The sequence below is a fragment of the Phycodurus eques genome, chromosome 12 (genome assembly GCF_024500275.1).
Source record: "Phycodurus eques isolate BA_2022a chromosome 12, UOR_Pequ_1.1, whole genome shotgun sequence".
Taxonomy (NCBI): Eukaryota; Metazoa; Chordata; class Actinopteri; order Syngnathiformes; family Syngnathidae; genus Phycodurus; species Phycodurus eques.
Window position 1 is genome coordinate 1,023,000 of NC_084536.1, and position 13,075 is coordinate 1,036,074.

Sequence of the window (13,075 nt, forward strand, 5' to 3'; positions counted from 1 at the left end):
TAATGTTGGTGAAATTAGGAACGGAGAGAAACGAACGCTTCGCAGACCATCGCGATGTATCCGCTCGGGTACGCTGCCATTGTTTACCAACGGCATCAATTAGCTGTCTACCGAAGCTGAGACTGACCCACTCGCAATCGTTTGCCTTCAAATGCCCTTTGCGTAAGGTCTGGTCGCGAGCGCAACCGAGAGACGCCCCACCGCGACCGCTCCGAGCCCCAAAGCGTACAAGAAAGAGGGAGCGATGCGCGGCTGGCGTCCCTGTATCCGGAAGGGTTCGGGAGTCATCCGAAGAGGTCGGAAAGCACTCCAGTTCCGGGCACTCCACATGTGTAAATGTCAAACGCCTTTATTGAACGGGACCATTAAATACGGCCTCACGGGCTTTTTCCATGTTCAGTACCCAAGTGAGTGCCAGGACCTCTGTTTGATTGTCTGTCTGTCAATCTGCTCCGTACTGTATACACATCGACTACTGTCAAAAGGGGACTGGGCTTTGGGGCGAACATTGCGGATTAAACCTAATATGCACGATAAGCTTCACATGTTAACCAGTTGCAAAACACAACTCATTTGTAACGGCCCGGAAGAGAGTCCGCTGGGTGTCGGGACCCTTAACCGCGGCGTCTGGCTCGGGCCTCTCCACGCTCCTCCCGCTCGAGATTTTTCGTCTGAGCCTTCCCTGCGTCTGCGTTGGTGTCCTTGTCGTCACGGTGAAATCTGTCCCGGAATCTTAATCTCTCGAGAGACTCCGGGTGGGAGTATTGCTCGCTTTTCACTCCCGTAGCTCGCTCGGTGCCCTCTTGCGATTTCCGTCACAGGTACGGCCGCCGGCCGTCTCCCCGGCGTCGCCGACCTTCCTCGGCTGCCGTCTAGACTCTGCGGGAAGTCGCCGGTTGCCCAGGAAGCTCGGCTGCGTAATATATCAACAAATGTAACCTTCTCTAAACTTTTGAATGCACACGTCCAACTGTCCAATGTTCCAGTACTTTTTGCACAACTCGCCGCAGGGAAAAAAAGCTTTTTGATCCGTGATTCGACCAACACATTTTCTGCTTCAATTAGAATTGTTCTTGAAACGGTCCTCTTTATCGCGATGTTCACTTTTTGACACGATGAAACCGAGACGACACCGAACTTCCCAATTGCGAGCTTGCAAACAGGATGTTCTCAGACAGAAGTGGCCACTGTGTCATCAGCAGCTTCTAACATCGATGCAGAGAGACTGTAAGAGTCACAGAAAGGCACAGTCGTGGACATGTGCTCAATTCATCGATCCCAAAAAATACAGAAACATCGAAAGGAGGAGGATAGGAGCTTGGGTCAGCCGGCACGTTGGACGACTGGTTGGCGCATCCGCCTCACAGTTCTGAGGACCGGGGTTCGAAGCCCGGCCCCGCCCGTGTAGAATTTGCATGTTCTCCCCGCGCCTGGGTGGCTTTTCTCCGGGCACAAAACATGCGTGGTAGGTTGATTGAAGACTCTAAATTGCCCGTAGGCGTGAACGTGAGTGCCAATGGCTGTTCGTTTCGGTGTGCCCTGCGATTGGCCGGCGACCGGTTCGGGGCGTAGCCCGCCTCTCGCCCGAAGATAGCTGCGATGGGCTCCGGCACGCCCGCGACCCGCGTGAGGAGAAGCGGTGAAGGAAATGGATGGATGGATGGATGGATCTGCAGTCATCTACGAGCATTCATTTCGAGTCCTAGCGAGGCTTCGTTTCACTCACAATGTGAACGACGAGGCTAATTGCATGCAGACATCATCCGACGTTGAACGAGTTCGTATGCGAAAGCCACGCAGTCACACACAAGCGGGCCGAAAAGCTGCAGATTGTTATTGGCGGGTTGAGCCACATTCTCAATGTGGGCGTGTGGCGAAGAAAACTCTTATGTAACACGTCTTTTTGAACAAACAAAAGCAATGTTTTCTATTCACACTGAATGTTGGTTCGAGCGTTTGCTGTACATACCGTCATCAATTTTAAGAACATAATTGTATGTACTCTATAGCAGATAAGAAAAAGAGACGCTTCAAATGGAAGTTGACTGTTTTGGGCTGGCGGCACGGTGGGCGACCGGTTGGCGCGTCTGCCTCGCAGTTCTGAGGGCCGGGGTTCAAATGTGGCCCCGCCTGTGTGGCGTTTGCGTGTTCTTCCCGGGCCTGCGTGGTTTTTCTCCGCTTTCCTCCCACACGCACGGTAGGTTCATTGAAGACTTGATTGCCCGTATAGGTGTGAATGGTTGTTTGTCTATATGTGCCCTGCGATTGGCTGGCGACCAGTTCAGGGCGGACCCCGCCTCTCGCCCCGAGATGGCTGGGATGGGCTCCGGCACGCCCGCGACCCGCTACAGAAAAGGGATTTCCAATGTTAGCATTTATTTTACACATTCATGTTATTTTTTGGACACAATTGAAATGTGTAAAAAATAAGAATTGATATTAACACGATTAATTTTGTCATACCAATCATGAAAGTGTTTCATAAAGAAATACACCAACATCATTTTACTATATTTTGACAGTTTTTATGGATGTGACACATTTCATATGTATCATGTTGTATATTATTTTATGTATGACCTGTATCGGATTACATTTGTGGCCTGCGCCCAACACCGAGCCGACCGTCGCCCGTCATCGACCGACGTCGTCAAGTTGATTTTTTTGTCTTGAGTTTGTTGTCCCATTTCTGCGGGGCCAATTATAGATGACTCGTGCACTCGCCGTAGTCGTGTCGCCGCCCTGCACGATTCGCATATCTGCTGTTGACCGATACCGGCCACTCACGCCAGAGTAGCATCTGCACCATTTGCTAACCGATCGAGGAGTATCTGCAACATTTGCACAATCGACATGGTCCCAGACGATCGCGCTACCCGTCACTCGAAACCGCATCCGCTCCTTGAAGTCTCGGCGCCCTTCGCACGACGGTCATTGCGCCGGACCATTGCAATGTCAGTCTTTCGAACTTCTCTAAGTGCTGGAGGACTCTGCATCTTTTTGCACAATTGTCAAAAAAATAAGAATAAATGTACCGGCATTACCAGATAGCGAGCAACCCTTTACTGCTCAGTGACTGTTTTTTTTTTTTTTTTTAAATGTCTTTCTGTCTCCAAAGTGTTCTCTGTCCATTGACTTTCTGTTGTCGTAGTAGAGCGGCTCCGACGACCGGAGACAAATTCCTCGTGTGTTCTTTGGACACACTTGGCAAATAAAGATGATTCTGATTCCGATTTGTCTCCAAAGGCTTCGCAGGCCCACGGCTGGCAATGATTGACGACATCCCGCCCTCATCGAAAACCCCCAATCGGGCGAGAAAAAGCTCAAAATCCCATTCCCCCCCCAAAAAAGATACCTTAGGAAGGGACCGCAGACGGGGGGGGGGGGGGGGGGGGGGGGGGGGGGGGGGGGGGGGGGGGGTTCCCTTTCAGGGTGGAAGCCGAGCCTCTCACTGAGCACTTTTTGGCCTCTTAGGAAGGTCAAATCTCCGAACCTCGACATTTCCCTTATTGTGGAAAAGGCCCGACCGAGCGTTACCTTTCCGAACCGACGCCAAGCGTCTCCGCAAAGTGTCGGTAAACTGAGATATCGCTGCCGTGAAGGACGGTCGCTCGGGGGAAAGCGAGGCTAAAAGCGGATTGAAGGTTGCGTCGAGGTCTACCGACGGAGCATTTTTGAAGATTTCCGGCAAATATCGGATAGGAAAGTTCCACGGCAAAATCCCGAAGAGCCAACATATCAGAATCAGAATCATCTTTCTTTGCCAAGTATGTCCAAAACACACAAGGAATTTGTCTCCGGTCGTTGGAGCCGCTCTAGTACGACAGACGGTCAATTTACAGAACACTTTGGAGACATAAAGACATTGATAAAAAACAATTGTGCAAAAAGCTGCAGAGTCCTCTAGCACTTAGAGCAAGTTCGAACGACTCATATTGCAATGAGCATTGTGCAAAGGGCGCCGAGACTTCAAGGAGCGGATGCGGTTTAAAGTGACGAGTCGTGCGATCATCTGGGACAATGTCGGTCGTGCAAATGTTCCAGATACTCCTCGATCCGTGTGCAAATGGAGCAGATGCGACTCTGGCACGAGTGGCCGGTATATGCAAATAGTGCGGCGTGGCGAGACCACTACAGTGAGTGCATTGAATCGAATCAGCATCGGTGACAATCGATCACTCGGATCGGCCGGTGTCCTCCTTCCCCTCTTTCCGGGTCATATCATTTCATAATACACGTGTACTTCGTACTCTGATTGCGATTATTCCGCAACCACTTAACCTATTAGTGATTTCAACAGATACGTATTTCCCTCCCGGAGCTCCCAAAAGCCCAAGCACGAGGACGAAAGGCTGCGGGAAGGTGCCTACATTTCCCACAAGCCCCCTTCGCCGATTCCTCCGGAAGAAAACCTCGGCTCGGGCTCGCCACTTCCTCTTTCCGTCGACGGAGTTCAGGTAGGAGCGCTTCTCAATCGCCGCCGGTTTCTAATCCGCTTCAAAAGGCCATTTAATTCAGTCATCCACTTGAAAGAAATATTGAGGAAGATACCGGACACTTTCGCGGACGTGGCAGAGTGATTATTGTGCACCCGTAGCCCCGAAAGCGGATGTTTGCGGTCTCGGGGTGACGCGGCGTAGCGCGAGTTTGAGCGAGCTCGTTTGCTAGCAGCCGCGCGTCGGAAGTGATGATGTGTTGGAAAGCGCCACGTTTGCTCGAGTTTGGTGTCAGCCCCTGTTTTCCAATGGTCCTTTCAGTTCCACGATGGGACGCGTGATCAGGGGACAGCGAAAGGGCGCCGGCTCCGTGTTTAAAGCCCACGTCAAGCACAGGAAAGGTGCCGCTAAACTCCGCCACATTGACTTCGCCGAACGCCACGGCTACATCAAGGGGATCGTCAAGGTGCGACGGTTCGTCTGGAACGCTTTCTTCCCGATGGTCAAGTGACGCTCGCTCTCCCCCATCCCCCAGGATATCATCCACGACCCCGGCCGCGGGGCCCCTCTGGCCAAGGTGGCCTTCCGCGACCCGTACCGCTTCAAGAAGAGGACCGAGCTGTTCATCGCCGCCGAAGGCATCCACACGGGCCAGTTCATCTACTGCGGCAAGAAGGGTAAGAACGGCGGCGCGGGGTCGCTCTCGCGAGTTCTCCGTGACGAGCCCAGGCATAGTTTGGATATTACACATCGTTTTCGCAAACTGCTGGAATAGTTGAGCAATTTTTGGGGACCCACGTAGTGGTGACATGAGAACCTTTTAGGCGGCACACTGCTCAGCGATGTCCGGACTGGCTTCTTGGTCGGGTCCGAAAAACCCATTCGCCATCATTTGTTAACGTCTCTTAATAGGGACGGCAATATAACTAACGTACTACTGAAACAGTTGCTCCTCCAAACATTATTTTTGGGCCAATGAGATGCTCGCGAGCGATTTTGGACATCCCTGCATGAGCAGAACAAAATGTCATTTTTCAATAATGTAGTATAATTGTTTAGAAAATAAAACTGTCTCATCTAGAATAAAAGAATAAAAAAATATTCCAAGGCAGTAATATCTATCTATCTATTATATTGATGGCGTTTCGGGGTGTACCGTTGTAGTTGGTTGGCTGCCGTTGGGGTCCTCTCGAGGGAACCCAAAAGCTTTGCCAACTTAGTTGGCACATCAAACAACGGGTTCGGGTTTTAAAAGAGTTTGAGCTTGCGAAATACAACAAAAAAGAGGAAGTGGAGCCGTACCAAAAGTCAAAGTTTGGACGGCTTCTCGACCGGGTCCGTACGCGTTTGAGGATTTCCGTTTTCTTCCGCCCGGCAGCTCAGCTGAACATCGGCAACGTCCTTCCCGTGGGCACCATGCCCGAGGGCACCATCATCTGCTGCCTGGAGGAGAAGCCCGGCGACAGGGGCAAGCTGGCGCGCGCCTCCGGAAACTACGCCACCGTCATCTCGCACAACCCGGAGACCAAGAAGTCCCGAGTCAAGCTGCCGTCGGGCTCAAAGAAGGTCATCTCCTCGGCCAACAGAGCCGTCGTCGGTGAGGGTGACGACGCCGCCGCCGCCGCCGTCTTACGTGCTCGCGTGATGGATCTTTTGTTTGTATTTTCCCAAAGGTGTGGTCGCTGGCGGCGGTCGAATCGACAAGCCCATCCTGAAGGCGGGTCGCGCCTACCACAAGTACAAGGCCAAGAGGAACTGCTGGCCTCGCGTCCGCGGCGTGGCCATGAACGTAAGTGTCGTACGCGCGCCCGCCGTCGCGCTCCGCTTCCGACTGGCGCTCACGCCTACGTTCGCTTCCGCCCGCAGCCCGTCGAGCATCCCTTCGGCGGCGGCAACCATCAGCACATCGGCAAGCCCTCCACCATCAGGAGGGACGCGCCCGCCGGTCGCAAGGTCGGTCTTATCGCTGCCCGTCGTACCGGCAGGCTGCGCGGAACCAAGACCGTCCAGGAGAAGGAGAACTGAGTCGGACCGCGCTCGAAATAAAACAAAAAGTGTTCCAAAACAAAGTTTTCTGTTTTTGTCCGTTTGCGTACACTTCAACTAGGATTTCCTCGACCGGTGCTTTGTGTAACACGCGTGGAAGTCAATAAAGCAACCTTTTGCAAAAGTTCACGTTGTACACAGCTGGTGACTGCTTGTTTCCAGGACGCCGACACTGAAAAGCATTTGAAGAAAAGTCTTGGCTAACCCAATTGTTCAACTGGACACTTTGTGCAGAATTTTTAAGCACGTGAGAATTTGGACCACGTTGTGAATTTCTTGAACATTTCCTCCAGATCACCAAACGCCCGATATAAAGGTGGGCCGAATTTTTAGGCAGCTTTCTATCGGCCCAAACAAAACACTTAAACGACGCCTTCCGTCCATCCATCCATTTTCTGCCGCTTATCTGAGGTCTGGTCGCGAGGGCAGCAGCTTGAGCAGGGACGTCCAGACTTCCCTCTCCCCAGACACTTCATCCCGAGGAGGCATCCTAAACGTATGCCCCAGCCACCTCATCTGGCTCCAATCGGCGCGGAGGAGCAGCGGCTCTCCTCCGAGATCCTCCCGGATGACCGAGCTTCTCGCCCTACCGCTAAGGGAGATCCCGGACACCCCGCGGAGGAAACTCATTCGAGCCGCTCGTATCCGGGATCTCGTTCTTCGGGTCACGACCCGCGGCTCGTGACCATCGGTGAGGGGAGGAACGGAGATCGACCGGTAAATCGAGAGCTCGGCCTTTCGGCTCAGCTCCTTCTTCACCACGACGGACCGATACGAAGTCCGCATCGCTGCGGACGCCGCACCCATCCGCCTGTCGATCTCCCGTTCCGTTCTTCCCTCGCTCGTGATCGAGACCCCGAGATACTTGAATTCCTCCACTCGGGGCAGGATCTCATCCCCGACCCGGAGAGGGCACGCCGCCCTTTTCCAAGTGAGGACCACGGTCTCGGATTTGAAGGAGCTGATTCTCATCACTGCTCCAGTGAGAGTTGGAGGTCGCTGCTTGATGAAGCCTGGAGAACCGCATCCTCTGCAAAAAGCAGGGATGCAAAGCTCGCACTGCACCTGACCCCTATAGCCCCTCCCACAGGCGGTGAGCCCATGGGAAGGGGGACCCACATTACCTTTTAAGGGTTAGGGTTAAAAAGTCTGAGAGGGATGCAGCACTCCTGAAATAAAGATTTTGGGGCGTGATCACAGACCCATCAAAAGTTTTGTTGTGAACGGTCAACAGGGTTTCAAGAATCTCAAGAAGAAGATGCAAATGAACTGCCAAGGATTTGTGAAGCTACCGGGAAAGCCATAATGTTGAAGTTCTGGCATATTTTAGAACTGCAAGCTGCCTGGCATACCTCCAAGTACAAGATATGCAGAAACATGACCGAGGTAAGAAAAGCTGACCAAAGACCACCGCTGAGCAACACGCACGACTGGGCCGAGAAAGGTCTGAAGACTGATTTCTCAAAGGCTTCGTGGACCCATCAAATGTGTGACTCTTGATGGGGCTGCTATTATGAAAGCTGAGCTGGTTGGACCTTCTCAGCTTGAAGATGGGCTCGAAATGAACTCCCAAACAGTGGTACAGGAAGAAGTCTGGCGATGGTTTCGTCTGCGTGTCCGGCCAGCAAAGGCTTTGAAAGAAGGAAAAAGTGACGACATGGCCCCCTTCCTCACCTGACCTGAACCCAATTGAGAACTTGTGGCCACTTCTCAAACGGGAGATATAGAGTGAAGGAAAACAATACGCCTCTGGGAGGCTGTGGTTTCTGCTGCACAAAAACTTGATCCACTACAACTCAAGAAACTGACAGAATCAACCCATGGATGGAAGGCTTATCATTACCGTTATTGAAAAGAAGGTTGGCTATATTGGTCACTTTTTTATGCATCTCTTTCTATGCATTTCTGGTGAAAAGTTTTGAGTTGTTTATAATTCTCACTTAAACAAATGAAAATAAAAAAGTGAGATGGGGATTGCGTAATAATTCTGCACACAAATAGTTGCCTAATAATTGCACTCATATTGATATTCTCCGAAGCAAGCCTAAACCTCACTTTTACTTTCTTAAACCTTCTTGTTTGAGGTTTATTAAAGTTTTGCATTAATCTAAAGCACTGTGGTTGGTGATTGATACAAATAATCCTAAAAAATGAGATTTGCCTAATAGCTGTGCACATGGTGTAGGCTGTAAAAGGTTGAACACATTCTGAAAGTGTATTTCAAAGTTAATTTTGCAAATGACTGAATTTGAAGGTCTCAAAATGAAAAGGTTATTAAAAATATTACCATGTGTATAAAAACGGAGCCATTATTACCATTATTAGAGACCATGACTTGATATAGATATGAAAAATCTATTTCCAGTTCAAATTTGATGTCGGCGTCCATAATTTCGGTCGAAGTTGCCTTAGATTATTGAGAGGCCAATGACTTAGCTGTCGATAAAATCTGTATTCAAATTTATAATCTATGCAGCAGCAAACTTTTGATAAATACGTCCGGTAAAACCTTTTTGTTTGTCGAGGCCAATGACAAATATGAGATTTCAAATACAAGTTTGTGGTCATTTGCCGCAGCTAATGGCTGTGCATTTGAGTGAAGCGTCTGATTGTTAAATGTGGTCCAAACGTTTCTTTTGAATAGCCAACAAATAGATGAAAGTGGCCATTACGACATTTCAGAATCATCTTTATTTGCCAAGTATGTTCGAAAAACACACAAGGAATTTGTCTCCGGTCGTTGGAGCCGCTCGAGTACGACAACAGACGGTCGATTGACAGAGAACGCTTTGGAGACAGAAAGACATTGATAAAAAAAAAAAAAAAAAACAGTCACTGAGCAATAAAGGGTTGCTAGTTATCTGGTAATCTTTTCTCTTTTACAATGGTGGAAAAAGATGCAGAGTCCTCTAGCACTTTTTGTTTGATTCCCCCCCTTTTATTTTATTATTATTTATTATTGGATATGAAAGTTTAGGGTCGTAGGCAGCAGCAAACTACCCCACATTTTGAGATGTCTTCATTTTGGTAAGTAGGGTAACACATCCAATACTTTTTGTTTTATGGCCTGGCCAATAACTGCATGTCAAATATTAGCCTGCAATGAAGCTAACGTGGACGGTTGTGGAGAACATGCTAACCCCACACAGGAAGCCAGGACTCAATCCCCCAACCAGAGAAATGTGAGGCGGACGTGCTAACCACTTGTTCTACGTGCCGCCAGATTTGCTGAAACACTATCTCATCCAGAAATTGTCTCTCCTGCGTAACCTCTTTTTAGGTCGCGGGTGTGCTGTCGCCCATCTCAGATGACTTGGGCAAGAGATTGGCACACCCTCAACTGGTCACCAGCCAATCGCAGCGCACAAATAGCCAAACGACCATTCACACCTTCGGACAATTTAGTCTTCAGTGCCACCGTGACTAGATTAAATGCTCAAAACACTGTACATGTTCAAGTTTTTAGTTTGCAACAGGAAATGCCATTGAGTCTCACAGTTTTTGTAAATGCGGTGCCAGGTATCGGTATCAGGCCGATACCATCTTTTTTCAAAGTATCGGGCAGTAGTAAAGGCTACCGATACCAGCCACCGACATCGAAAGCAAAAAAATCTGACATCCAGTAAGTTCGCTTTGCCAGTAGTTGGCGCTACACTGCACAATTCGACACATCAGCGAATCATCATGCGTCAGAAAGAAAAGTCTTTGTTCACAATTAGCTGTCATTATGTTCATTGAAACATTTATCAAAATACTAGCAGAATTGGTAGAGCATCTGTGAACACGCGAGTGACTGGTGAGTTTGGGGGGGTATCGAACATCCTTAATACCAGATCTGCTTTTTCTAGAGAGGCCAATGAGTTGAAGTAAATAATGTACTTAAAATATAATAAAATACATTGAGTGTCCTTAAAGTATATTTGAGGTTCATATTGTGGTAGTACACAACAGCAAAGAGCACTACCTTTTTTAAGGGGTCTAAAATGTGAACATTTTGGAACCCCTTGGATTTATTTATTTATTTTTTATTTTTTTAAAGAGGCCAATGTCTGTTTTTTTTATACGAGTAAATACTCGTATAAAAAAAAAAAAAAGGGATTTCAAGTTTCCCTTTTTTTTTTTTTTGGAGCAGCCAATGATTTAATGGGGCGGCACGGTGGACGACTGGTTAGAGCGTCAGCCTCACAGTTCTGAGGACCGGGGCTCAAATCCCGGCCCCGCCTGTGTGGAGTTTGCATGTTCTACCCGTGCCTGTGTGGGTTTTCTCCGGGCACTCCGCTTTCCTCCCACATCCCAAAAACATGCATAAATTGGAGACTTTAAATTGCCCGTAGATGTGAATGTGAGAGCGACTGGTTGTTTGTTTGTATGTGCCCTGCGATTGGCTGGCAACCAGTTAAGGGTGCACCCCGCCTCCTGCCCGATGACAGCTGGGATAGGCTCCAGCACGCCCGCGACCCTAGTGAGGAGAAGCGGCTCAAAAAATGGATGGATGGATGATTTGATGGCTCTCTATGCGCAAGTAAACATGACACAGACAAAGATTCCAAGTTCTTTATTTGCTAAGGGCGCAATGCTTTTTTTTGTTTTGTTATATTTCTGTGCACAAAAAAAAACCTCACAAAGTGAAAGTCCACATCGCGACTGTAGCTCCAGAATTCAACGTCACACCATGGCCAAAACAAAAGTCGGCAAAAAACAGGGCGCAGATTAGAACTCTGTACAGTCAATATCTTCTTTAAAAATAACAAAAGGACAAAAATGTTCCTTTTAAACCAAATTCTATTTTTTTTAGTGAAATACAACAAAATAAATTCTATAAAATAAGAGCAAAATATTTAAATATAATACGGTGGGCAGAATATTTTCATTTGCAGGAGTATTTGGTATGTTTTAGACAAAAAAAAAAAACGGGAAAAAAACGTATTCAAGTTACCAATTAAATACAGTATTTACTGATGTTTACCTTTTACTACAGAATCACAAGTTAGTTGCAATGGGACTAACCAGCTATTCCTAAACACCGCGCGCCGTGGCGCCCCCTTGTGGCCACCAAGCGAGATGGCGAGTGAATGGGAAGCGGGTCTCAAAACTTGGGGGCGCTCGACGGAAGCTAAACCACGCATCCTATGATAAACCACAAAGATGGTCGGCGGTGCAGCAAGTGTAGCATGTTTTTTTTTTTTTTCCGGGGGGGGGGGGGGGGGGTGATTAAATGTAAGCTGTCCCACCTGCGAAACTCCACTGCCAAATGTGAAGGATTATATGTGCAATTGAAAGCCACTTAGTCATACATTGGTTCAAAAATATTGCCCTTGCTGTAGATGGGGACAAAAAAAAGGAGTAGCGCCCCCCTGTGGAGATGTGGAGTAAGAACAGCTTCAGGTTGTCATGAACGTCTTCCCTTGGATGACACAAATGTGGTGAGAAGCCATGCTAAATGTTACAGCATATTGACTGAAAACAAAATAAAAAAGAAAAACATAAAAAGGCAATGATTCTCCGGCCAAATGTTGCATTCCTGTATTTTCACGTCAAACAGCGGCAAAGTTCACCTGACGGCCAAACAAACTCGACACCCAGGGAGCTAACCAAGAACAACAACAAAATGGTGAAGATAAACGCGTCCTTCGTCATCTACAGTTGAATGACCTTTGAATCGTCCCCCATCTGGAACAAACTCTTACCGCGGAACGTGGCCGATGACCATGGCCCCCCCCCCCCCCCCCCCCCCCCCCATTCTCCCCGTATCCATTTTTGTCCCAACAGCGAAGCACAGCAAGTGATGCTACCGGGCGATCCAACAGTCACCAACACGAACAATATTATGTACAACTTTCATCATCATCGCCAGCCCTGGGTTAATAGTTTTTTTCTTTATTTAGAACTCTTAAATCCACTCCCTCCGCTCCTGCGGTGCCCCCCGCTGGGAGAACCAAAGAGAGAGCAGAGGAGGAGGAAGGGGAGCGGGACCACAGAGGCTCCAGGCACAGCAGAGGAGGGAGGCGGCGGCAAAGGGGGCTTCGGGGCAGGGCGGTGTTACTCCTTAGGCGGGGCGGGGGCCGGGGCGGGCTCCTCCGCGCTCTCCCAGTTCTCTTGTGCTCTGGGGCCGGGGCCGGGGCCGGGGACGGGGCCGGCGGCCGGGGCCTGCGCGGGGCCCGGGGTCGGCGCAGAGGCGGGGCCGGGGCGCTGAGGGTTGTTCATGTGCTGCGCGGCGGGGCCGGTGTACGGCTGCCCGTGAGGGTGGTTGTTCTGGAGGACAGAGAGCGGGTCGGGGGGGGGGGTGTTAGGGCTAAGATGTGTTCTATTATATGGACATTTTCTTGCTCAAAACAACGTGGCCGGCTAAGTATAAATATTTATTGGAATTTATTAGAAGGCACAAGGATTTAGAGTGCAACCCCGATTTACAAGCGCCTCAATGTTAGAACAATTCAATTTACAAATCCAAAAAGGAATAAATATTGCCGATGGTCGCTCACAGTGTGCGAATGTTTCATTTATCCATGTTGTGCTGCGCGGTCGGCCATTTGGGGGAGGCGGATCGCACTCAGCCGCTCCAGCGATGCGCTCGGTTGCTACTTTGTCATTGT

The 13,075-nt window shown here is 49.4% G+C and overlaps 2 protein-coding genes across 4 annotated transcripts in view; one reads left to right on the plus strand and one right to left on the minus strand.

The window, feature by feature from the left end:
* The first annotated feature begins 4,352 nt into the window (after positions 1-4,352).
* rpl8 (ribosomal protein L8) lies at positions 4,353-6,609 on the plus strand. The gene is made up of 6 exons (XM_061691926.1): positions 4,353-4,457; positions 4,758-4,902; positions 4,972-5,113; positions 5,815-6,033; positions 6,110-6,225; positions 6,303-6,609. The coding sequence occupies exons 2-6, from the start codon at positions 4,765-4,767 to the stop codon at positions 6,459-6,461; spliced, it is 774 nt and encodes a 257-aa protein (XP_061547910.1). The 5' UTR covers positions 4,353-4,457; positions 4,758-4,764; the 3' UTR covers positions 6,462-6,609.
* Positions 6,610-11,022: 4,413 nt separating this feature from the next.
* The window catches only part of usp9 (ubiquitin specific peptidase 9), a 60,016-nt gene continuing 57,963 nt past the window's right edge, over positions 11,023-13,075 (minus strand). For all 3 annotated transcript variants that reach the window (XM_061691925.1, XM_061691923.1, XM_061691924.1), the window contains one exon: positions 11,023-12,734. In XM_061691925.1, coding sequence (XP_061547909.1) covers positions 12,522-12,734 — 213 coding nt within the window. In that variant the 3' untranslated portion in view covers positions 11,023-12,521. The remainder of the gene's footprint in view (positions 12,735-13,075) is intronic.

What these genes read in the sequence shown, in the direction of transcription:
- rpl8 (XM_061691926.1), top strand. Translation starts at nt 4,765, where the DNA reads ATGGGACGCGTGATCAGGGGACAGCGAAAGGGCGCCGGCTCCGTGTTT. An exon ending in CATCTACTGCGGCAAGAAGG is followed by an intron (nt 5,114 to 5,814) that starts GTAAGAACGGCG and finishes TCCGCCCGGCAG; the next exon opens with CTCAGCTGAACATCGGCAAC. An exon ending in TCCGCGGCGTGGCCATGAAC is followed by an intron (nt 6,226 to 6,302) that starts GTAAGTGTCGTA and finishes TTCCGCCCGCAG; the next exon opens with CCCGTCGAGCATCCCTTCGG.